Here is a 26,227-nt window from a genome sequence, read left to right on the forward strand (position 1 = left end):
AGGGGAGGGGAAATGCAACGATGCAGTAATTCATCGCTTTTACGACATCGTATAGACCGAAGAAAGCTGCTGCAGCTGTACACACCGCGAGGGTCACGCGTTCGATGCGCGATACGCGCCGTGATCATTGATCTAATACACGTCTCCGATACGGCGATGAAAATTTTATCAAAAATCACATCGCGACGAGAGGGAGTGGAGTGAGGGAAAAAAAAAATCGAACGAACGCCGCAACGTGACGCCGAGTCCTGTGAGAGGAAAACGAGAGGCGAAAAAAAGAAAACAAACAACCAACTAGCTCCGTAAACGATGTTCTCTAGGCGTGAATGTTTTATGCCTAGGAACGTCGAGTACACCGAGTACCGTACGCATTTCCGAATCGTCAAATATTCGAGAATAACTGTATTCATTTATTTGATTATCCAGCTGCTCGGACGATCGACGATCGAATTCGATTAGTGCATGATTTTCTGGAGGAAATGAGCTAGAATCTGAGTCAATGGTAATCGAATTCGATCGCCTCGAGGAGCCGAAACGACGAGCGATGAGAGTGGAGAAGAAAAAAAAGGCCGCGCAGGTAACGCGAGGGGTCCTAAATTTGAAAATCAGGCAGGGCCAATTTATACATGAAAATGTTACAACGTAGTCGTTAAAAGAGAATTGATGCCCGGTGTTACATACAACCGTACGTACAGTACTTACGTCGACGAGGCAAGGGAGCGAATGCACCGATTGGTTCTCGACGTGCTGCGCGACCCGCTGTTCCAACACCGTCGACTGGTGGGGATAGAATGAGAGAGTTCGTTGCTTGACTGTGGCGAGTAAAGGGAGGGGGGAGGGGAGGGCGATATCGGTCTAGGTGGGGGGTGAGGGGCACGCGCAAGGGGGTGGCGAGGGAGGAGGGAAGCGGCTCACAGCTGATGCAGGTCTGAAGTATAGAGACGGGCGTTCGAGACGGCAGTCAAGTCAGTAGCTTATGTGCGCTCGTGCTGCGAGCATCGTCTCAGTTAAAAGCGGTAATAATGTCACCACATGTCAGTAGACAACAACAAGTAGTGAGAAGAATATCGTAGTTATTTTTATCCGTTGGTTTTCTTTTCTACGTTGTTTCCGAAAGATTTTCGAGGACGATTGCAATAAGATTGATAGAGAAAAATCCATAAAATATACGAGACAATTTGATTAATAATAAAGTTAAGTAAAACAATATAATCCAAAAAATTTCGGTCGCAGGCTGAAGTTTTCTTCGACTCATAGACACATGTTTTTTTTTTTTTTGTTTTTTTTTTGGGTTTTTATTCGATAGCAAAAGAGAAGAGGGTAACCTTCGAGGAGGTCCAACTTTGAGTACTAGTATACGACGATAAGAGTGCGAGCTTTTTTTTACATCGTATCAGACGACCGTTTGTTTCGTTAAAAGTTACTACATACTTTGGTTACGTTTGTACTTTATTTTTGTTCTGACGTTTGTTCGAACGTATCTTCTGTCGATCTCGTCGCTTTTCGAGCAAATCAATTTTTGGCTCGATCGTTGGATGAGAAAACGAAGAAAAGGAACGAAAAGATAAAAAAGTATAAAAAAGTAACGCCGAACAACGAATGTCGGTGTTCGATGATCGGACAATTTTTCACTAACGAAAGCTCATAACCGTCGTATAGAGTACAGCTGATTCGTAACGATCGATTTATGTGATTCCGACGTAGCAATACAATATCCGTATCCGCCGAAGTGAGGAATAAAGGAGAAAATGGACTTTTGATATTCGTACTCGTGGTAAAAAACGAAAAAAAAAACTGTACAGATACTTGCGGTGATTGAAAGATAAATAAATCAAAGTTGCTCAAACAAATCTCCAGTCGTCGTCTTCGTCGTCGTCGGAAGAAGAACCAAGAAAAATATCGAATCCCTTTCGAACACGATCGGTCCTAGCAAAAGGTCGTCGATGATTTTTTTGGTATTAACGCCAAACTGAACACAAACGGAATATTCGAATCGTCGGGTGGATCGACTCCATCGTTCGTTCGTTCGTTCGTTCGTGAAGTCGTCGTTCTGAAGTGTACGTGTGCAGGTGTGTTTTTTTTTTTTTTATAAAAAAAAATAAATATCTAAAGTGAAGTGACACACGCGACACGTAAGGCCCAAAAATGGTGCCGCAACAACAGGACAGCCCCTCAAGCTCGGGGATTCCCCTGTTCGGATCGCAACTTGTGGATAAAAATTCTCCTACACCCTACTCGGACGCCACACAGGTAATTGAACTCCCGTTACCTATTTATTATTAAAATCGAACGACACGCACCGTAAGCGGTGAGTAAACAATCGTAAATGACGAACGGTGCGAAATGTTTGCGTCTCGTTGGCGATTCCGCAGGCGTGCGGAAAGTGGAAAAACCTCCGGAGCAAGGTACCCTATGCGCGCACGTCTAGTATCGTCTCATCGTCAGCTGTTAAGTAGACTGACAATGAAACTAAAACAAACGGGATCAGCTGACTGACGGAGAAGACGGCGACGACGTGACTTACCGACGTTGACGACGTCGCGCCACTCCCCCCTCCTCGTCGTCGTCGTCGTCGTCGTTTTGTATCCGGAGGTTTTCGCCTTTTTTCCAACTGGAACTAGTTTGGAAAAAGAAGAAACGAGAAAAACTACGTTTCTCGTTCGTCGTCGATCTTCAAAATCGTGTACGGTAGAAAGATTTTGAGGATGATTAACCGCGACGTGCGAGGAATCGAATCAAACGCGAAGCTCCGATGACCGATGATCCGTTTTTCAGATCATCTGAAAAGTTCCGTTTCTTTTCTCTCTATACGTCGGATTTGTTTTCGTCTCTTCAAGTGTACGTTGTCTGGTCTTCTGTGTATCGTTTCGCTTCTTCTTATCATTGACACACATTCGACGTAGTCTCTCTGTCGTATCGTTTGGCTCTCCACTTTTCCTCTATCTCCCTCTCGCTATTTTGGTAGTCGTCGGTTTTCGTCCGATTGCTACTTTTTTCTCGTTCGTACTTTTTATCTCTTAAATAATGAATAGATAGTGGAGAAAAAGAAGCGGTTGAAAGAGAAAAAAAAACAATTTCTCCCTTTTTTTTTTTTTTCATCTCCATCCAACTTTGACGCAGAGAGAGAGCAGCAGCACAGATTGATGTACGTTGAATTCCGGAATAAAAAATCCCCCCGTCGATGGAAATTAGCGGCGCAGTCCTCTCGTCGGTGAATAATCCGAGTGATAGATAACAACGCGCGGTGCGTACGTACGGTACGGTACGGTACGGTTAAAATGAAATATCGGATGCGACACGGCGTTCGTTCGTCGACTTTGACTTCACTCGTGTCTCGCCTTGTCTCGACGCGTCTCATCTCATCTCATCTCTCGAATTTTTTAACGAACGAAGTTGGTACGTACGTATACCAGCGTGTATGGGTAGGAGAGACGCCGGCCGCGCGACACGGAATAGGCAGAGCGAGAGAGCGAGATCGTTTCGAGATGCACCGTGACGAATTCGGAATTAATATTCCAAGGGCCCCAGAGCTGATGCCCCGGTGCCTGCAGCTCGGTGGTTCCTCTTTACGAAGAACACGAGTAAAGAACCACGCGGCGCAGACCGTACGTAGGGGAAAAAGAGACGGAAAAGAGAGAAACTAATGGAGAGAAAGACGTATAAAAGAGAGGATGATTCCAGTCGAGTCGAGTCGTCGTCGTCGTCGTCGTCGCCGTCGAAGTCATCGTCCTGAAACTGGCTGATAATGTCTGCGCCAGCGGCCGCAACTTTTGGGTCGTTCCTGTTGGCTTTATTTTATTTTAGATTCTTTTTTGGTTTTTTTTTCCTTTTACTCTCCTCAAAATTTTGGTGGTGTTGGTGTCCTGGTCTATAATTATTTAAGGACCCAAAAATTTTTCTCACTCTTACGCTGTTTTCTCGGTAAATTGCCGGCCGCCTTCTCTCTACCGCTGTTTTGTACCAGCCATCCAGCCAGCCAGCATCAACCCGATGGGTCTTCTTCGTCTCTACACGTTTCTCTCATTTTAATTTTTTTCCTCTACTCTCTTCTCTCCCTTCGCGTCGCCAGGCAGACCAGCGTTGCAGCAGCAGCAGCAGCAGCAGCAGCAGTCTGTCTGCTGCTGCTAGCCAATTATCCCTCTACATTTTTAATGGTCCTCGAATCCCGATGCCTAATTCTAGAGTTTAGTTCTGGCGTATTGCCTTATGTGGCCCATGGACCAGGTATAACTCGCCGTGCGTACGTATACCCGGCGTATCCGAGTCCTCGTGAACAGAACCGTTCGCTTTGCTCTCCGACAAAATCTTGGGGAGAAACCTCCGCGATCGAGATAAAGGCAAAATGACGAAAAAGTGAAAAAGAGATTAAACGAAACGCGAAATATCACCCACGCAAAAAAATACGTAGCCATACGATACATTCGCACACGTACGCGGGCAAGAAAAATAAGGAAAGAATAAGAAAGAGGGGAAAAAAGTGTTCGCGAGTTACGCGATACCGCAGAGAGTACGTAATCAAAATCATACGTTACATACATACATTCGCGGAGGGAGTTACAGATGCATATATAAATTATATATTTGTATGTAGATGAATACGTAGGTTACGTAGGAAGGTGTAGGTAGGTAGGTAGGTAGGTAGGTAGGTAGATAGGTAGGTAGGTACGTATTATACATAAAACGTAAAGCGTGCTGTTGCTGCGTTCTATTTTTATATCGCGTACACTTTCGTCGTCCTGTGCGCCGCTTTGCTACCGCGCGAGTTGTTGCGATCGCGGTGCAACACGCGATATAAACGCTCGAGTTTCTCTCGTCGTCGTTGATTTTATGATATTACGCTCGCTCCCGTTCAAGTTTATAATGTCCGCTCCGGAGATGCATAATTTATATTATATTAAAAACGCCGTATCGCCGTTCAAACTTTACCTGTACGCCCCGTTCGTCTGCGCGAAGGTAGCGGAGTCCCTAACGCTCGCATCTACGTACCTACCTTCTTTTCATCGTCGTCGTCTTCTTCTTCTCCTCCTCCTTTCAATTCCTATTTCTATTTCCCTGACCTGGATATGACGTACGCGTCTCTCTTTTTGACGTTATACCATCGTCGTTTGTGTTCTACACTGCACGCGTGATTCCCGTCTAATCCTCGGGATTATACGGAGTACAGGGGCGCCCGGAACCTTGGGACTCTTCTCCAAACCGACGAGAAGTAATATCGTAAAAAGAAAAAGAAAAAAAAAAATTGACGAAGGATAATAAAAAAAATAGAATCTCAAATCGTGATCGTACGAGACTCGAGCGTATCTCTGTGCAGGTATTACGAGATGTGTAAAGAAATAAAAGAGATTGACGTGTAAAAACGTACGAGGAAAAGCGATGGAGAAAAAAAGTAAAAGGAGAAGGACCGTAAAATAGAAAATACCAGATACCCATGGGTTCTGCGGATACGTCTATAATATACTCAAATATATGCGCGGCCTACGCGCGACTATAACGAACAGGCGCCACTAATTTCCGGGCTACCGAATCTCGGTTGAATTTTTTGACCGTATATTAAGCGAGACTTAAATCCCGAGACTGGATATACGAGTATAGTGGATGCATGCCTACGTATACGTATGGGATGGTAACGATATATTAATGATCGATTATACACGCGCTTCATTTCGGGATTTAGAAAACGTTTAAACGTGCTACCTAATTTCGTAATTTTTTCTGTCCTCGCGTTCCCGTTCAGGTAAAAATATCTTTCATAATTTATATTTTTTTAAAATAGAGAGAGAAAATATACTTCAACTCAATCGTATCTTTCCAATTTTTCGTTCCCGTTTTCATTACATCTCCAATTTTCTACAAAGTCTATGCGGAAAAACACGAGTCAACGCGATTCGTGAGACGGAAAACTCATTAACGGAAAATAAAATAAAAAATGACCAGAATAATATCTTACGCAATTTCGATTCATTAACTGGGTAGGTACCGCTTGATCGATTTACATACATTATCATTACCCTGTAGTCGGAAACAAATTGTGTACGTAGGCACGTCGATATAAATCATCTACATTTTGCCGCTCCTATACCACACACGTACACGTACGGCGGTAATTTTCGTTGCATTTCTCATTATTTATTTAGTTATTTCTTTTCCCTTTTTTTCGTCGTCGTCGTCGTTTTTTTTTTTTTCTCTTTATTTTCGTCGTTCTTTTTTCGTACCGGATATATGTCTCTAATCTTCTTGCATCAAGCGAAATTGGTAACGCGTTGCTGCTGCCCGCTGCCTCCGTACGAGATGAGCGATTGCAGGAGCAGCGTAGTCAGTCGTAGCAGAGAAAGAGAAATAAACATCTCGCGGGCCCGACCCGATCTTTTCTTCTCCTTTTCATCTTTTTCTCTTTCCTTCTCTTTCCCATCATCGCCGAACTTTGCGCGATAGAAGAGGAGAGAGAGAGAGAGAGAGAGAGAGAGAGAGAGAGAGAGAGAGAGAGCAGGGTAGGATGGGGGCTCTCTTTGACCGGGTTCGGTGTTCCAACTTCCAACTTCCAACGCCTTCAGCCTCTGATACGTACAATCCCATCAAATTACCCACGATTACCTGCGTTATAGCCTTCTTGATTCTTTCGTCCTTTATATCCTTCCTTCGAAAAGAGAGAACGCCTTCTCTTATTCCCCGACTCGCGTATCACGTCGTAACAACACAAACGAACGACGAACCTCACCGACCAATCTTTCTTCCACTCACAATCAAAAAACACCGCGATGATCACTCGCCGATCGACCATCGTTCACTTTTCGAACGCTTCTCTCATTTTTCGCCGCTCACGAAATTTATCTCCAGTCTTTCGGTTTTTGTGAGTTTGGTTCTTTGAAAAATTTGTAACGAACACCAAGTGAGAGAGAGAGAGAGAGGAACAGGGTAAGAAAAAAGCTCGAAGATCGGTTGGAAAATAAAGGAACGAACGAACGAACGAACGGGTGTGCGGTAGGGTGCTAGAGAGACTCTGCGTTTAAATCCATCTTCGCAGTTCCCATCCGCTTTAAGGTAACCCTCCCCCGAGTATCAACAGAGTTGAGAACCGTTGATCAGCTGCTGCTCCGGCTGCTCTGGCTGCAACAGCCGTGCGATGCAACAACTTCTATTGCACTCTATAGCTAGGTTAGCCCTTTCTCTTTCGCTATGACAGCCGCGCGGATATAAGCTACTCGCTCGCCGTTTCCTCTCACTCTCTCGTTTCAGTTTTGCGAATATATATATATACAGTACGTATACGTACGTGTATACATGTATAATTCACCGAGGTATTCTCCGTACGCCTTGCCACATTATACGTACCTACTTACCAGTATGTAGGTTGCGCACTCCTAATAGCATAGGTTTAACTCGTGTATTAATGTCACACGTTTGCATTAACATACGCGATAGATTAGCTGCGAACTTCAAAATAGTTTGCATTGAAATCGTGTGTAACAAGCGCTGAATAAATCCACGTCCATTTTCGCACGGGGGAAGCTATATTTTCTGTGAAATTCATGGTGTGGGTTCGACGCGCGTATAACCATGCGAACGATGGATAAATTAATAATAATAGAGAGAAAAAAACGAAAAAAAAATCAGGAGAAGCAAACGCGGTTCTTGCGACACGTGGTAAAATTATACCGTAAAGTAATTATTTCACGAGCTTTTCCACTTCTCTGCAAATCATTCGTCTCAACGGCTGACCGCGTAAACGTGTACGTACGTCCGGCATTGTCGATCGCGTTGATTTTTTCCTTTCTTTCTAGCCCAGAGATCGTTGTTATATCGAAATCAATCCGCGATGCGAAAGAGGAGAAAAAAAAGATGGAATCAGATACCGATCTACTTTGATAAAGAGCGTATAAATTTCCGGTAAACATTCCGCGAACGCAGGTGCGGAATACCACGACATACGATACATACGTACCTAGGCTACGTTACACGCTGAAATCATCGGGTGCAGCGCCGATCATTTATCTATTTATCCCTCTGTATCATCTACCTGCATGCGCGGGTGCTGCTGCGGATATCGTCGTGCGATCGTTCGAACGCTGCCAGACATCGACGTTGCAGATATTAATGAAACTCTTCAATCTAAATCAACATTGAAGAGGCACGGCAATGTCACAGAGATTAGATCGCCTTGATTTTTTTTTTATTTTTTTTTTTTTTCAGTTTTTACTGATACCAAAAGTCTGCGGTACAGACGAACAATTAACGTTTTCTCTCTCTCTCTCTCTCTGTTTCATTTTACGATTGCAACCAGACGGCAAGAGATTTTGACAGACGTCGATACGACGCATCGTCATCAAAATTATCCACGCCTATCGGTATCTCAGAATTATATATCGATACACACTCGTACGTGAAACTCTTCGGACAGACGGTTGCTAATTTGCGAGATATAATTTGGCGAGCGCCTACAGCCAAGGAGGCACCAATGACGGGATAAAAAATAATTATAACAACGAAGCAATAAATATGAAGTGGGAAAAGGAAAAAAGATTAATAATCTTTCGGGTCGTTCCTTATCGGTCGTATCGGTCGTACCGGACGAACAAACTGATGTCATTATTATACGTATATTATATGTATATACGCATACCCACGCTGGAAATAACAGACTTGAAGGCGACCGAAAAGTGTTCCACTTATCGCCGCGATATTACGAATACCGTACGCGTTACATGCGTATGTACGTACCGACGTTGCATTCGCTGTAATTTTATGAATTTGTTTGTTTTATTTCCTTTTTTCCTTCTCTTCCTTTTCGATCGATCGTCGCACGTTTGGCGACTCTGGAATCGAACGCATCGACGGACGGACGATGGACGCAAGGACGATGAGGTAACGCGTTAATACAGGAAGTGCGGTGAATGTGTAATTATTATTGTTTCGTATCACATGCACGGCGAAATGAGAATCGATTTTTTTTTTCTTTTGGTCCGAGCAACTCTCGATCGGGTGAAATATTTTCACTCTCCACTGCAGCGCGACGTGGTTTCTCTTTCTTCCTTCTTATTTATTCTTGTTCCATTCGCGGTCGATTATCGCGATGATGTAAGCCGATTAAAATTAGCGAAGAAAAGCATAACAGGAAATCGCTGAACTAACGATTCACTCGACGTTTAATACACGTCCACGCCTTTTGTTGCAATGATTAATTTAATCGACGCATCGTAATAACGAATATTGTAATTAACGTGCAATCTTAAATGTTGCATATCGTACAGCGCATAGCGTAAGTGAACAAAAGTCATTTCAAATAATTGCGTATTTGCACCGCGCTCTGATCCTATTCAATTTGTTGTTCGCTTCGCCACGAACTGCCATGAACGTGACGTTTCTTCTTCGCTTGTCCCACATATCGGACGCATAACGACATTTTATTATCACGCCTCGGATTGACTTCTGCGGATGTCCAGCGATGTCAGCTGACCGTACGCGGACCTCTGTAACGCAGAGCGAGCATAACTGCCGATGAAAGTGTACCGAACGACCCAACGATACGCAGATACGACGACTACGATGATGATGACGATGACGATTCGCGACTCGATTCTCTCGACGCTCGCGGAAAATAAAACTAATCGTGTAAATCATTTTCTCTTCCTAAATTATTCTGCACGCACGTATACGACGTATTTGAAGATCGATCGTCGAGACACATTGATTGCCGCGAAACGAAAGACGTTTTGAGTTTAAAAATTCGATGCCTGGACAAACTACGTCGTCGATGTTCCGGTAACGAAGCGGACGAGAGTAAAAAATTTAGAAACTGGAAGAAAAAGAATCAATTTACGGGTTATCCGGTTGTCGGCGTAAACGAGAACGAGACGACGACGACGACGACGAGCCTCCAAAGCAATCGTACACGAACCGATAAGAGTCAGTCAATCGAAACACGATTCATTTATTTACGTATACTAATGAGGAGGAACACGCGAAGAGCAGTTAACCGTGCCCGATATACCAGAAAGAACTTTTTGCCTCTTATTCGTTTATAATCTGTTCCATTTTTCTTCTACTCCTAATTCCTTTTAGACGATACGTACACATATATACCTCATTCGATTTGGAAACAGTTGATCAGAATTTGTCAGCGATACGAACATCATCGAACGAACGAACGAACGAGTCCATCGGCGATCATCGATCAACGGAGTAGAGGCGAAGGGCGAGGGAAGCTCGCTTGAGGCGTGGGGGCAAATCGGTTGGGAATCGCCGGTTCCCACGATCTTCGCGAACTTACAAAGAACGCGGCGAATCAGATGTGGATCTTACGGTGTTCGCCGCGTTTCCTTTACATCGAAGTTCGGATGTACAGACACACCGGTACCACGTATATATACGTACAACAGGGACGTCTTTTTTTCCTACCCGCGCAGGGTTACGATATCCGAAGAGAGTTTGAATCTTTTTGTTGTTTTTTTTTTCTTTCTTCTCCTTTTTCGAGTCGTGATTTTCTCGGGACTCCGGGTAACCGTGTCTCTCGTAACCTACGAGGGAATAATCCATGGGTTGCGGTTTAGCGGTGTAGTTATTAAGAAAACTTATCCTTACCGCTGCAGTACGAGCACTCGCTCGACTACGCTAAATACGTTGGTCGAAGGCCAGCTACCTCATGGTACGCGGACCACCTCTCCCCTCGCTCTACTGTAGCGTACCTTCTCCCATGTTCCTTCTTCTTCTTCTTCCTTCAACTTCTCATCATCATCATCGTCGTCGTCGTCGTCGTCGTCGTCGTCATTATCGTCATCGTCCTTCTTTTACACCTTTTACACACCTACCCCCCTGGCTGTGCAATTACGCTCGCTACTCACTCGTTGCTCATCTCGCTTTTCTATCCGCCTACTATAAGTTTCGCGTTCCACTTCCACCGTGCGTTTCGAAGGAAGAGGATGAAACGGAAGGAGAAAGAAAAAATAGAAACAACATCTGATCTCCCACCTGCGTCAGCGTATTACTCGATATTAATCTCGCTCTCTCTCTCTCTCTCTCTCTTTCGCCGTTCTTCTTCTAATTCTACTATTTCTCTATCATTCCATACACCGACCTACATCCATCTTAGCCTAGTTTTCTCTGATATCATCGTCGTCGTCGTCCGGTCTGCGATCTTCTTCACAACGTTAATATGCACGCGTGTCTAATTGCGAGTTGCGAAAAACCAATCGCGAAGAACTGTAAGAAGAAGATAAGACTGGAATATTTGGAGTGAGAAAAAAATAAATATTTATGCACGCATTCGTGAATAAATGAATGAAAATAAAATGGGAGAAATAAAAAAAAATAAAAAAATAAAACAGCTAAAAAGTAAAGAAGAATAGCAGCTATTCTATGGTACGTTGATTATAAATTGTAATCTCGTATCTTATAAGGCATTAGCCGTGTTCTTTGAGCGGGAGAAGGTCTCCGCGTACGTATACAACGTAGCGCCTTCTAATAAGCTTTGCGCCCGAGCAAATTGCTGCAGCTATTCGCTGATCGGAATATATATACCGCAACGCGAACATTCGCCGACGCTTGCTTGCTTGCTGCTGCTGCTGCTGCTGCTGCTGCTGCTGCACTCTGAAACCCTTTCGCGAATGTATTCGTCTTACGTACGTACAGTACGTATATTCGCGCGTATACCTACAATGTACGCGTTTCTATCTATGCAAATATAATTGTAGAACATTGTTCATAAGCGCGCGCGCGAACGTATATTTAACCCTACAAGGATCTGTATCAAGGTTCGATGAATTAAATCCGACTACGTGTGCGGTACGTTCACACGCGCGTACGTTCGTACCACATCGTAGCGTAAGGTTGACACGTACGTACGTACAACGCGCGAAACGAACGACACGCGCCCACGCACGGATCGTGTTCGAATCTAAGAAAGAATAAAATCAGAGAGAAAAAATTTCGTTTCCGATCTACGAATCTCGATATCTCGATTATTCGCCCATACGTTTTTCGATCAATATTTAAACTTCGTCGATCCTTCCCGTGGAATTACACCTCCGGGGGGATCAACGTGATTCCGATTCGTACACGTATATAATTACCCGTAAGTTTTACCTGGTGTGTGTCACGCCGCTTCGTCACGCGTTACGTTCGTCGTTCGATCGTACGATTTTTCGTCAGTATTTTCAGTCTTAATAATGTCTCATCGTAAATACGATAAACCCGAACGGGCCTGTTACACACGTCAAACAACAAGAGACCAGAGGTGGTATATACGGTATTTTCCGCGTACGCGTTTAGCGGCTACGAGTTTCGTGCCAATTATTTGGTGGACGATTCGCGAATGGGGCAGTCCCGTTTGTCACCGCGTCACCGCAATTCGCGCTTACTCAATCGCGCGCAATATTCGGAACTCTGAAATAAAATTAACGCTTCGAAGAGGAAGGAGGAAAATTCGGGCGGACTTTTTCGTTCATCATCCTCGTGTTTCGACGTCCCGAAAGATATCGCGATTCCTGCGCCGATTTCTCTACGTACACGAGTTAATAGCTCCTCCCCCCCCCCCGCCGAGCATGATGCAAGTATAAAGTAATAGCCCGTAACATACGTGCTCGGCGAACACAGACGGAGAAAAAGGAATAGATTCGAAGCGAGAAATGGTGGTGGTTTTTTTTTTTTTTTTTTTCTTTTCTTCTTTTTTTTCTTCTTCTTCAAACAGGGAAGAGGGTGGGAGAGCGAAGGTCAGTCGTCCGGTGATCGCTGTGCGGTATATTATAGCGATTTACGATTAGCGCTGATTGCCGGCGATTAGTGGACGATTAGTGGGGAAAGTATATGTATAGATGTACGAATCGTTATAACGCGTGTGTGCGTGTGCATTAAATTTGAATCGAATCGTGCGTATTTCTCTTATTCGACCCGATGCATGTCGGTACTGTACGTAACGTTCATTTTTAAAGAAATATATATATATATATATATTGAAAATACGCGTTTCCACGTAAGAAATTAAAAATTGTTCGCTTGTTTTGTTGGATATTGCGAAGTATTATTTCAACGGCTGTATTATTACTCACGTCATCCCCAGATTACGGTAGCCACTCCCTGGATATCGATGTTGTGCGTCCGTTGCACGTTCAGCTTTAGAGAGACTCGCATAGCTGATCTACCCAACTATTGCAACTACCGCGGCAACGCACACATTCGTTACGTCCTTCCTGTCGCGCTCGCGGAGAGCTCAATTTATCACACCCACCTGATCCTGGATTTTCGCTTTTTTTCTTCTTCTAGTTTTAGTTTTAGTTTTAGTTTTAGTTTTGCCGACAGACCGTCATCGCGAACCGCGTAGGATAGCGGAGATAGATATTCGAACGAAGTCGCGTTATCCTGTCGGCGACGGTATAATATATGTGTGTGTATATCAAAGAATCGCGCGAAGGTTAATTTAACTGCGTTCACCGCTATGCGATGTCGAATGGAAAAAATGTAGCGTTTTGTTATTAACAATTCAAGGACTTTGTCGCAGAACAAATTATACCCGCACCAATACACAAGTATATTATTCGTACGAGCGTTCGTTTGTATTCCATGCATATATGGATACGTATCACGATCCCCATTAACGTCTAATCTTTTCTGTATCCCTGTGCAAATTTTTCTAGATCTTATTCATTTGAATTTTATCGTCGCTCCGGTTGTTACACGTAAGCGACGAAATGTCTTTGAACCTTCGCTGGTTGATATTAATATCATATCGTTCTACATGCGAGTAGGTAATTTTTTTCTTTCTGTTTTCTCTCATCATCTCGGATGTTCTTACCAAATTTCTTGTAAATAAAATTAACTAAATCGACTCGTCATCAAACGTGGATATTAGGCTATAATCAGCGTACGACAGGGAGGTGGGGGAGGTGTGTACAGTAATGGTACTCCTAGGTATACCTAATATGTCAGGAATTATTAAATAGCAGGAAGTGTTCCCTGTACATACGTCGATGGACTTTGCAGCCTTACATTTCTTGCTCTTGTAAGCGCAGGTCAGTACGGCGTCGGTTGGGATTTGGCATTTGAAAAGAGCACAGATAAGAAAATAAAACCAGAGAAAATAGATGGCTTAAAAACTAGGAAGAAGGAAAGAAGAAAAAGAAAAAAAACGAACGAACGGTGTACGTGTGCACGTACACGAAACGCGGAAATCGTCGCGCGTACACTATCAAGAGTCACATGTAGTTTGTTAGACGGATGTCGCTAGGTAGTTAGTTACGTCTTCTTCTTCTTCTCCTCCTTTTATTTATTCTTTTTTCTCTCTCTCTCTCTCTCTCTCTCTCTCCGCTTCTTTTTCTATTTTATTTTTATTTTCATTTTTATTCTCTCGTCTCGTCTCGAATTTCTCACGTACGCCGGGCTGTTTTTAAATGACTATTCCGTGTTCCTTGAGAGTTTAACGAACGCCGCGCGTTTTACCAGCCATGGAATATACGACAAGAAGGAGGAAGGAAGAAGGTACCTTACTCTACACATTACGCGGTGCGGTGGTGCAAGTATATTACGGCGGTCAATGCCAACGACCGTAGGAATAGCCGGCGTAGCCGCTACCACCGATGCTGACGTACACCCGTCATCGTCGTTCTCGGTAGATCTCTCCTCTACACCTCGTTTCATAACTCCTTACACACGTACGTGGGTATAGGTAAGAGAGGTACGTTACGTTACGTTACGTTACGTACACGATCGACTCACGGCGGGCGACAGAAAAATTTTTATTCGACGGTGCGTTACGTGTGTGTTGTTGTAGATCGTAGAGGAGTCGGCGGTATGTATGTACATGGTGTACAGTGTGTCCGTTCGTTAAACTTTAATCTCTCGCGATACAACGTGTGCACGTATATTACGCTTGTTGCGCGTGTACTACGTATAGGTGTATTCACTTAAGGACCTTTGCCTTATGAGTCACGAGAGTTCGACGATCTTAATGAGAATCTATAAATATAATTCATATATATATATATCCAGTTTCCTCTGTAACACCGTATCGCCGATCGAACTCGATCGACCGGATGGATTCCGTATCGTGGAATAATAATGATTTTTTGGTTTTTACAACGATTGTTCCATAGTCGCGATAAATCAGAGATAGGATTCACACGTTATTATTCATCGTTTGTATTCGTAAGGATGTGAGAGAGGATTGTGTAATGCAATGACAAGGGGAAAAAAGAAGAGGAGAACGAACAAAAAAAAAGAAAAAAAAAAAGAAACACAGAGGAGAAGAAAAAATACTCGCGCACGAATACGACGAGGATTAACGATCATTAAGGATCAGATGAAATCAGGATGAGATGAGGTATTATTTACTGTCAGATATTTTCAATCGATTGCGTAAGAATTACCGATAGTTGTAAATTATTACATTATTATACGCTATTCTTCTTCTTCTTCTTCTCGTGAGCCATTATATTTTTTATACACGTCCAACGATCATCGTCGGTTAATTATACGTAGGTATGTATACGTATTCGCATACATTCGTATACGTATAAATCGAAGATATTATTGCGGGTGGTTTATACCCGTAGGACGAATCTATCTGTGTCGATCGAACGATCAAATATATGCAGATCTAATTCACGCGCGTATTGCAGTAGCTGTATAAACTCCGCGTGTGTATATACGTAATCGATCGTCGGTACAAGATAGGAATGATTTTATTACCATAGGAGGTTTTTTTTTTTTTTTTTTTTTTTTAATTTAGATTTTTACACAGTCTTCGTTTGATTTATTTTTGTAAAACACAAATCTCATAAAATTACTGTTCTCTATCGCCGTGTGTATTATACGTTGTGTACACCACCGTTATACATATACTATAATATACTCTGCTCTGAGAGAGACACGAATTTCTTTATTTCCACGAATATGTAAACTATATATGTCCGCGGAAATTTTTTCCTGAATCATTCGTTTAATTAAAACGGTAGATGGACGGATGAATGTACGTATTTACCGAAAATAACGGGTTTACGTATGGATTTCATGGAATACGCGATATCGTCTACAACGTATGTCTCGCGTGTACAGTTTCGAAAATTTATCTTCCAAATTTTCTGATCCAGTTTCGAATATACATATACGTGCGTCGTGAATTCGCCGTACGAACGTTTCTCCGAGAACGAAAAATCACTCTCAAACCACCTTACAAAACTAATACGTCTTCCCGGAAAATCCCTGAAATCGAATCGCTGATTTCCGATAGATCGTTTATGTATGTATAATAATTTGTTCGGAACCCGGCAGTTCCGCATGCGGTCTCCGTAACTATCGCGTATGCTACCGGTCGTTCGTTCGGTATATCGCGCGTCCTATATGCCTGCCCGCTCGTTGTCACGGTAGTGGGAATGCGGAAAGCGAAAGAACGACGCCGTACACCAGTATCTACCCGCGACCTCATATTTTTACAACGCAAAGGTTCTCTTTTCGCCTTTACACACGACTTCGCTATCCGTAGCTCAACCTGTAAGACCGTACCCATACCCATTTCTGGAAGGTTTCAATAACGTTCGGTATATTTCTCCTCCCATTATCATTATTGCCATTATTACACATTTTTTTCATTCGTCGTTCCTTGTTATACGTGTCTGATACGTGCGCGCTGCGATACTTGGTTTTTTTTTTTTTCATTTTCTTTTTCCTCTTTTTTTATTGAGCTTAAAATTTTCAAAAACGGAGACGTCCGTCGACCGGAATACGCGAACAAGTATGAAATCTAACGTCGGACGTACAACCCAAGAACCGATCGACGGATAAACGGACGTCGGATCGCGCGGATCGTTAGGAGTAGTAGTAGTAGTATACCTATGGATAATAACCCGCGAGGTGCGGGCAGGACTCGCGCCGATCGAAGGCCGAAAGACCGCGTTGAGATGCAAGCCTGGCTATGGCGTGACCTTACGACTCACTTCCGTCAGCTGCAGGCTTAATAGTAAATATAAAATGTGTGTAGCTAACCAACAAACAGGCAGGTAGATATAGATATAGATATATAGATATGTAGGATATGGAAACAACTAGCTCGCACGTTGATATGGGTACATGTAGGCACACGCACGACTAACTAGAGTTACGTGTGTTCGATACACCCGGACTTTACGCCCGAGGAAGTGTGCGTCATTTTTATATTTCTCTCTATATATATATATCCATACACCACATATTTCGCAATTTGTCTATATGGACATTTTCAAGTGTCGGGTTACTCACGTCCGAGACTTATTTTCGCACGTGTTCCCGCGTTCGCGAGCAACGCGATTTCAGTTTTTTTTTGGGAAACTCCGCGCACGCGGATTATTCATTTCTCTTATTTTTTCCGACGTGAAAAACTTTTGCGGATGCGACGGAAGGGTATCTCGGGGTGCAGCTGCTGCCGCTGCTACAGTTCCCCAATTGGAAAGGATCGGTCGGTGTTTCGATGAAAATGAGAAAATGAAAGGGAAAGGGAGTAAAAAGTTCATCCATTATCCGGGAGGTCGGCCCTCCCGTCAGACCGAAGAAATATACCGGGGGCTCATTTAATTACCGAATAGTAGGAAAAAAACGGTGGAACGGAGTGTGGCTGTCGTTGATGTACCGCACATCGCGTAGACCTATATATTTTTCTAATTTCGTATCGGTCTTCTTCGGCAGGAATAATCACACGGATGTTATGAAAAAAGGAAGGTGAATAAAAAAAAAAAGAGTTAGGGTTGAGAAACGTGCGCGCGGGAGACAGGCGATGACTACCGAGTTTTATAAGTACGAGAAGATGAAAGAGGAGAAGGCAGGTGATACTCTTCGTTTAATCTCCTCCAAAGTGTTAAGTGTGTCAAGGTGAGGATAGCTAACGCGGCAGAACAACCCAACCTGCACGGTGCCCACGTTGATGAACGTTGTATTATACGTATGTTGTATGCAGACTGCGTAGTACCAGTTGAAACTCTAGGGTAAACAGCGATAGACGTTCGCCTGGTAGTAGTCGAATTAACGCCGTTCCTTCCATCGCGTACACCTCCAGCGATACTCCTCGGTTCGCTAAGGAAGGAAGGAAGGAAGGAAGGAAGGATGTACCGTGGCCTTTTGCGATCTCGCGATCTTAATCTGAACACGCGAGACACGACGAGCCGTGGCAGGCCCTTGAAAACTGGCGAATCGTGTCCCGCAGTAGGGCATCGTGTCTTACGAGTGTGTGCGCACGTTCAGAGTCCGAGTACATCGTGTACACAGGTGAAAAAGATTAGAGAACTTCGTTCCCATAGGTATCACCGACCAGGGTGACCGGGTGCGTGCGAGAAAATGACCGAGCGAAGGACCCCTTCGTGCTTAATTATCCGCCGCATGCACATCTATCATCCGTCGACGCCCCCTATCTCTCGGTTTCTTATTCCTCGGAAACCGCTGGCACCGCCGATACACACCGGCTCTCCCTGAAACCCACTCGCACGTGTCAGCTGCCGCCGTTCCGTTGCTGACGCCGTTCGAGGACGATTCCCATGTTTCACCTCAGAACGTATCGACCTCCGCGCCGCCGGCGTTGCCGTTGCGGGAAATCATCGCGATCGCTATCGTCCGACCTCCGGAAAAGCTTTCGTTTCCTTTATTTCAACGATACGTAGCGCCGAGTGATTCTCGGTGTGCGAAAGATCTTCGTATGATCCGGTCGAGGAGAGGACGTTGATTTTTTCGGGGGATTGTCGACCCCCGGCGTCAGGGGCAACGTGGACGCTCCACAGCTGTACGTGCCTTCGCCGCTACGTCTCCGACGAAGGGCTCTCGCCCCGTTCGCGTTCCCCCGCGCTCCGGTGATCGCCCACTTGTAAAACCGGTGTGCACCGTCCAAGACGCACCGGTGCACTTTCCCATCACCACTACCAACGGAGGAATCCGACCACTTGCACCGGCTCCGTCGACCGACAGACCGACAGACCGACTTAGTATTCTCTCCCCTTCCGGTGCTCCGGATCCGCCTATCCGTCCACCGCGCCGCATCTTTCCTTCCACGCTCTTAGCTCTTCGTCACGGTGAAACTCGCGATCGGGGATCTCGTAGAGAAGATCTTACCACCTAGTCACGTGTCCGTGGTCGTCATTCGTAATTCTAACTCCGTGTCGTACGGTTTTTTTTTCTGTTGCAGACCAAGAAGAACAATCCAAACCACATAAAACGTCCGATGAACGCGTTCATGGTTTGGTCCCAAATAGAGCGTAGAAAAATTTGCGAGGTACAGCCGGACATGCACAACGCCGAGATAAGCAAGAGGTTGGGCAGACGTTGGAAGACGTTGGACGAAGCGGAGAGGAAACCGTTCATAGAGGAGGCGGAGAACCTTAGACAGCTACACATGATGGAGTACCCACACTACAAGTACAGACCGCGAAAAAAGACCACTAAACCGGCGCCGGCGCCCAAAGTAAAGGAGACCAAGAAGTCGAAGAAACAGCAGCAACAGCTGTCCACGTCCTCGTCGCACCTCACTAAATTACAGAAAAATGATTCTAACAACAACAACAACAACAGCAACAATCAAACACCGGTGAAGAGGCTACAGTCGTCCCCGCCGACGACGAACTCCATTTCCAGGCTAAAGGCGAGATTGGCGTTGGAGAAAAAAACACCGGCTTACACACCGACGCCACCGATAATAACCGCCAAAGTACCGAACAGTCCGTCGTGCGACACAAGGTTCCCCGATTCACCGGAATCCGCGAGTTATTACGACGACACGTTCGCGGAGTGCGGGACGATAATGCAAACGTCGCAGATAAAGGAGGAAATGGACATGGACGACGACGTAGAATTCACGTCGGAGTTCACCAACGATCGCCTCCTGTCCTCTATAAGGCCATTCTCCGAACCGATATCGAGGAATTATCAGAGGAGCGCCAACAATTCCACCTCGTCGACGATATCCTCGTCGTCCGCGTCCGCCGCCTCGCCGTCACCCGCCACCGGCACCTCGTCCTCGTCCTCGTCCTCGTCCTCCTCACCGTCATCGACGTCGACGCCAACCAAAACCGGGTTCACGGTCAAGGAGGAACCGGTCGATCCCACGGGCACCGCGACCGCCACGGCGACCACCACGATTCCCGTCAAAATGGAAGAACCAACGAACAACACGAGTCTAGCGGACTTGGACTGTCTCACGGATCTACTCGAAATCCAACCCTGCGATTTCAAGCTCGATCTCGACATCGACACTATCACGACCGAGCTCGATTCATTTGAGACGGATAGCTCAAGTAGCGGGTCGCACTTTGAATTTTCATGTACACCCGACGTTACGGACATGTTCTCCGGCATCGGTGACGATAACAACGACTGGATAACATATTGAGGACAGATCGTTGAAAGACTGCCCTCGTAAGTCAAGTGAAAAGCTAATAGTTCTTATTATTTTATTTTTATTTTTTTTATTTTTTTTTTTTTTCTTCTCATTCTCTCTTAGAAAATAAGAAAGATCGGGGCGATGAAAGGAGCAAGAAAAACTCGGTATAATAAATATAACAAATAAATAGAAACATAAATATAATAATATAAAGATTTTTACACCAAGTATTTCGTTAGTCGCGAGATGCTCACGTCGATGATGATCTCTTGGTACATATGTAAGGTGTGTTTTTATCATTGCGATTGATTTTAAGTTTATTATCATTATTATTATTATTATCATTATTATTATTGTTATCACTATGATTTCCGTTTTGCTATTTACCGTCTGGTTCGTTCAGAATTTCGCGAGGTGTGCGACTCGGTCGCAACCGATATACGTGGAAACACGAAATGCCCGTAATTTAAAGGGACGGTCGAAGGAGGAGGAGGCATCCTGCAGGGACCGTTTCCGAATGCTCAAGAGGGTTTTTTTCTTTTCCTTTTCGTTTGGTTTTTTTTTTTTTTCGTTTTTTTTTTTTTTTTTCCTTCACGTCAACACATACGTAGTCGAATATACACACGTACGCACGTGTATATTGTACGTACGAAGTTTTTGCTCGAAGCAAAGGAGAAGAGGTGTTCTGTCTGGTGTCGCGGGCCGGAAGTGGTCCCAAACTACAGCTGTTTCCTGTTCATACTCTGATGGGTTTTCATTCACTGGTACACTTGCGTGCTTACCGTGCGTGTGTTATATTTATATTTATACACGTAAACCTATATTTTATACCTTCGTGTGCGCCGCAGAGGCTGCAGTTTCTCTTAGGCGTGGCACCCATCAGGGTTCCTGTGAACTTTAAAGTTTAAAGTACCTGTAGAGACGAGTCCTTTTACAGCAGCTGATTTTTCTTGCGGCGCTCGGGCGATTCAGCTGAGAAATGTAAAAGGTGAGGGAAAATGGAGAAAAAAATCAATTGAAATAAATTCATCGTACATCGTTAACATCTGCTGGAAGTTTTCTTTGCAACGTCACTTCGTAGTTTGGGACTTACGGAAAAGCTCGCGTTTAGTCTGTATATTTTGTTGAATAATATTATGCAATGACAAAATTAAAATCGGATAGATTCGGCATATGTGTTATGAGTATATTCTGACAGATGAGATTACAGTTTGTTCTTTTTTCGTTCTTCGTAATTTTTCAAATTTCAAACGTTGGAGAGAAATGAAATACAGAGATATCGAAGAACGAAAGAGGAAGGAATGAATGAATAAAAACCTGACAAAGTAATCACAAATGATCGATTATCGAAAATTTCGAAGATGTAATTTTTTCACTCATATATAAACCACTGTTAATTTTGATTATCGTTCTTACCATTATTTGTATCGATATTTTTTTTCTTCTCTTTCATTAGTCGGATTTCTTTTTTTCGTTTTCATATCGTTGGGTGTCTCGGTCACGCTACCGGGACACGATGATAAGGTAAAATAATACTTTGTAGATTATGGCGGAAATGAGACAGAGAGAAAAAAAGAGATACATGCGATGCATCGAGTTCTTTCGACATTTGAATCACGACGTATAATACGTATTGTACATTACACATAATTTAATGGTAAAAACAGTAAAGGAAAACAAAATTTTTTAAGTAAAAAGATATTTTCAAACGCTGTAAAATACTAATCTATATAATATATAAATATATATAAATATCTATACATATGAATATACCACCCTTATATAATCTAAGAAAAAATGATGCGATTATAGCTGTTTTTCGTTCATTCTCCATATTCCGATGCATTCTTTTCTTTCTTTCTTTTTTTATTTTTTTTTTTTCTAGTGGTTACTTTTTCTTACAACTTGTACATGTACTGTAGTATACCATACATACATGGATTCGATTCGTACGATCCGGGATGCCCGCACTTGGCAAAAATTTGAATGTTACAAATATTTTTACGAGATCTGTGAGAAAATGATAGATTCAAAGGAAAAAAAAAATGAGAAAAAAAATGATCGTGCCGCATTCGCATCCTGTGGTTTTCCAAAAAAATGAAGTGCAAAAGAAAATAAGAAATTCGGTCTTATCGATCAATGGCCATCGGGGACCTAATCCACCTACTGTATAAAATACGTACGATGTGTAATACCACAGTTTTTACTTTCTCATCGATTCGAAACAATGAGATGGAATGAAATGAAAAGCAATAATCGAAGAATATCGATCAAATAATTTGAAGGGAAACAGAGAAAAGAAAAGTGAAAACCAATGAGAAAGTGAAATGCGAAATTTTGTACATATACATTTTTTAAAGCCAGTGGCAAATGCGGTGATATATGCGTTACAGACATGCCAAAAAACAAGAAAAATAAAAAGCAAGTGGGTCATTCCTGTTTTTTCTTTTCATGTATATTGCGTTAGATGCATATAGTATACATACGATATAAATATATTATAAATATACATACATATTTAGTAATATATTATAACTGTTCTATAGATGATAAATATATTGTAGAAATAGAGAAAGCAATCTTACTGTGTAATAAAACGAGAGGAACAACGTTTAACAATTCATTATGTATGTATGTATATATATATAAAATATCTACGCTACACGACAAATTTATATACGTATATACATATATATACACATATATATAATTAAGAACCATCACGACAATTTATATTTGGATATATGTACTGCCAATCCGATGCGATATTGCAATTATTTAAATCAATTATTAATATAAACGATAAAATTTGTAGAATTAACAACATCGCTAACAAAAACAAGAACATAAATTAAAAGAAGTTATAATCTACATTGCGGATTTCGCGGCACACTTACAACATAACATTCTAAAACGTTACATACCTACGTGAAATACAGACATGGAATTATTTTGATAATTATCGTTTTTATTACAATTAATATTACTGCTATTATTACTATTATTATTGTCGTTATTATCATTATTATTGATTATCATTAAATACGGGATATTATGAATAATAAGTTGTTGCGCAGAGGTTGAATTGATGACTGCTTCGAACGAAAAATCACGACAATTTGCGTGAGGGTAAAATATTTTTCAATCATTTTCTTTTTCAGTTCACTATTTCTTTTTCTTATTCTTTCGTTCTTTCATAAAGTGTGCAAGTGGTTGTCATGCCGAATGTTTGATATAAAAATCAACAATCATCAAAATATTGATCTCATGGTTTCTCAATAATTAATTTAAATAATTGATATTATCTTATAGTTTTTTTTGTTCTATTTGTTGAATACAATCATCTAGTATCACGTACATATATTAATGATGTGTACAAAGGTGATGACAGAATGTTACACTTTCTTCTACACACGGACGAAATAAATAATTTGAAAAAACGAATGAACTAATGAACAAATAAATAAATACATAATTACATACTTGACGTATATAAAAAGTTGATGTGTGGGTAGGCACTTACTGTGCTTCGTCGGTAACGCTATTTGGAAATTGAAATGGAAATTGAAATTGAAATTGAAATTGAAATTGGTATTGGAATTGTAAGATGAGTAACAACACCGTTCTATATTTTACAAACGTAATTGTATTTACACGAAATCTTTAATACTGCGAAAGAAATGATCGATCGCAATACCGTATTTTACAAAGCACGCGATAATTATGTGTACGTCTATCGCTTGGAATTGAAGTTATAAACTTTTCTTCCCTAAATTTTTCCCTCTCTTGAAATAATCATTGGTCAATAAACGGGATGAAATTACTCGGGGCCCTCGGGGGTAAAGTGAGTAGCTTCGTTCTTTCCCCGATCTTCTACTCTTCGCATCGCGATAAAAGTGAAACGAGATTCACCTAACGAATAGAAGGAAAAATGTTTAAATTGAAAATAGTGCCTACCATCACCGACGTTCGTAACAGTTGGCGCAGATATTTTGATCAACAAAATAAATATATATATATATATGAATACATACAAGATATATGAACAGATAAAATTTAATTAAACAGAACAAAGAAAGAAAAAGGTGTGAAGAACCAATTAATAAACAATAATAACTTTGTACAAAATTAACTACAGGGCCAAAAGTAATATGACGATGAAACACAATTTAATTATATATATGAGATAAAAATAAAAAAGAACGATACAACAAATAAAAATAAAAATGAATATTTAGAAAATTATTTACACACGTTCGTACAATGAAATAAAATCCTTACAAAAGAAATGGACTAAAGAAAAAAGGAAAATCAAATAAAACGGTAAATTCGATCGTGGATAACGCAATACAGCGGGTCGTATTATACCCTCCCATAAAATATCATCCCTTTGTACAGTACGAAATGGAATGGAAAAGGATGAGTTGGTATAAAGCAGCGATTAGGAGCGAAAGAACGAGAGAATTCTAAAGTAATTAATTATACCTATTTATGATAAAAGCGGGCGAGAAAAAGACACATATATTATATGGAACTATAGCCGGATCATTATATAAAATATGAAAGAAATAAAATTAAAAACGAAAAACAAAAAGGAAAATAAGCTAAATTGTCAAACGAAGAATAAAAATAATATGAAGACACATTAACAAATTTTAATAACTATAATAGAAAAACAAAACCTCTGTAACATACTAACATTATACAGGCTGTGAATGTCTCTGGAATCAGATTAAACAAAAATGAAAATAGTGTGAAGCATGTAACCGAGAAAACGAGAGAGAAGAACAGGAAATAAAAAGACAAATATATACACATATATATACATATATTATATAAAATTGAATAAGAATAACAAAGAAGAAAAATAAAAATATAACGAACGTGGGAGTTCTCGTTTTTTTTTTTTTTTTTGGTTAATTTTTTGATTTTTCAAATTTTGTACAATTTTCTTCATTCACTTTACTTCGGTTTGATTTAATTTTTTTTTAGTTTTCTCATCATCGCGAGCTAAATAATGATGATTATTTCAATATCGTTTAAATCGACTCGATAAACAGTTACGAAAAAGTAATAAGTCCGTGATAAATTAACTAGACGGAGGGAAAACAAGAAGAGAAAAAATGGATGAATAAAATATGAAGCTTGAGGAAAAAAAGTAATAAAAAATTTCTCGAAACGAATTAATTAAATCAACGAATAACTGCCACTTTTTCTAGAACTTGTAAATTAAAGTTAAAGTATAATTAACGATATTCAATGTTAATCGATTGACACTGTTACGGAGTGTTATTATATTATTGGTATATATACGTATATTATGTGTATCACGTACGTAATATATAAACATATTATGTACGCTTACAACACATATCAAATTCATAATTTTCATGAAATCATCTATTAGTTATTCAAAACTATATCGTTACAGATCTTTTATTTTTCATTATTTTTTTGTTCAGTTCTCTTCTCTTTCAGCAGTAATCGAGTTGTGAAAAATGCCAAATAATAATTAATGAGACATAATTGGCCAGTAATCACGTTAACTTGCACGTGAAATGTTTTCATAAATTCTATTAAATTTCGCGTTGAAAATTGTTTAATAAATTTTACTATCTTTGCAAGCAACTGGAAAACACGAACAAAATGCATGAGAGTTCAAAGATCGAATCGAGTATAGAGAATTATCTCAGAAATGAAGCATCTAGTTTTTCGTTCACAGTTGTACAATTTTTTGAATCTTGTTTTCTGTTTACTATTCTCATATTTTCAATTTTCGAAAATACATTTTTGTCATATAATTTTGACTCTCATTACCATTATCGTTTTTATTGTTGGTATTATTGTTCGGTCTGATTTTCTCTAATTTCGTTAATTGCATTTATTTTTCGGTTGATCAACTTTTGAGGATGG

The 26,227-nt window shown here is 41.5% G+C and overlaps 1 protein-coding gene across 1 annotated transcript; it reads left to right on the forward strand.

Annotated features, from left to right (window-relative positions):
• The first annotated feature begins 956 nt into the window (after positions 1-956).
• On the forward strand, positions 957-25,115 carry LOC105688979 (transcription factor sem-2). Its single transcript, XM_020853996.3, has 2 exons — positions 957-2,250; positions 19,124-25,115. The coding sequence occupies exons 1-2, from the start codon at positions 2,146-2,148 to the stop codon at positions 20,321-20,323; spliced, it is 1,305 nt and encodes a 434-aa protein (XP_020709655.2). The 5' UTR covers positions 957-2,145; the 3' UTR covers positions 20,324-25,115.
• Positions 25,116-26,227: the final 1,112 nt, after the last annotated feature.

Source organism: Athalia rosae, chromosome 4 (assembly GCF_917208135.1).
Source record: "Athalia rosae chromosome 4, iyAthRosa1.1, whole genome shotgun sequence".
NCBI classification, from domain to species: Eukaryota; Metazoa; Arthropoda; class Insecta; order Hymenoptera; family Athaliidae; genus Athalia; species Athalia rosae.

Bases quoted from the DNA above. Each gene is read 5' to 3' on its own strand.
- LOC105688979 (XM_020853996.3), top strand. From the start codon at position 2,146: ATGGTGCCGCAACAACAGGACAGCCCCTCAAGCTCGGGGATTCCCCTG. The intron at 2,251-19,123 runs GTAATTGAACTC...TTTCTGTTGCAG, and splicing joins CCTACTCGGACGCCACACAG to ACCAAGAAGAACAATCCAAA.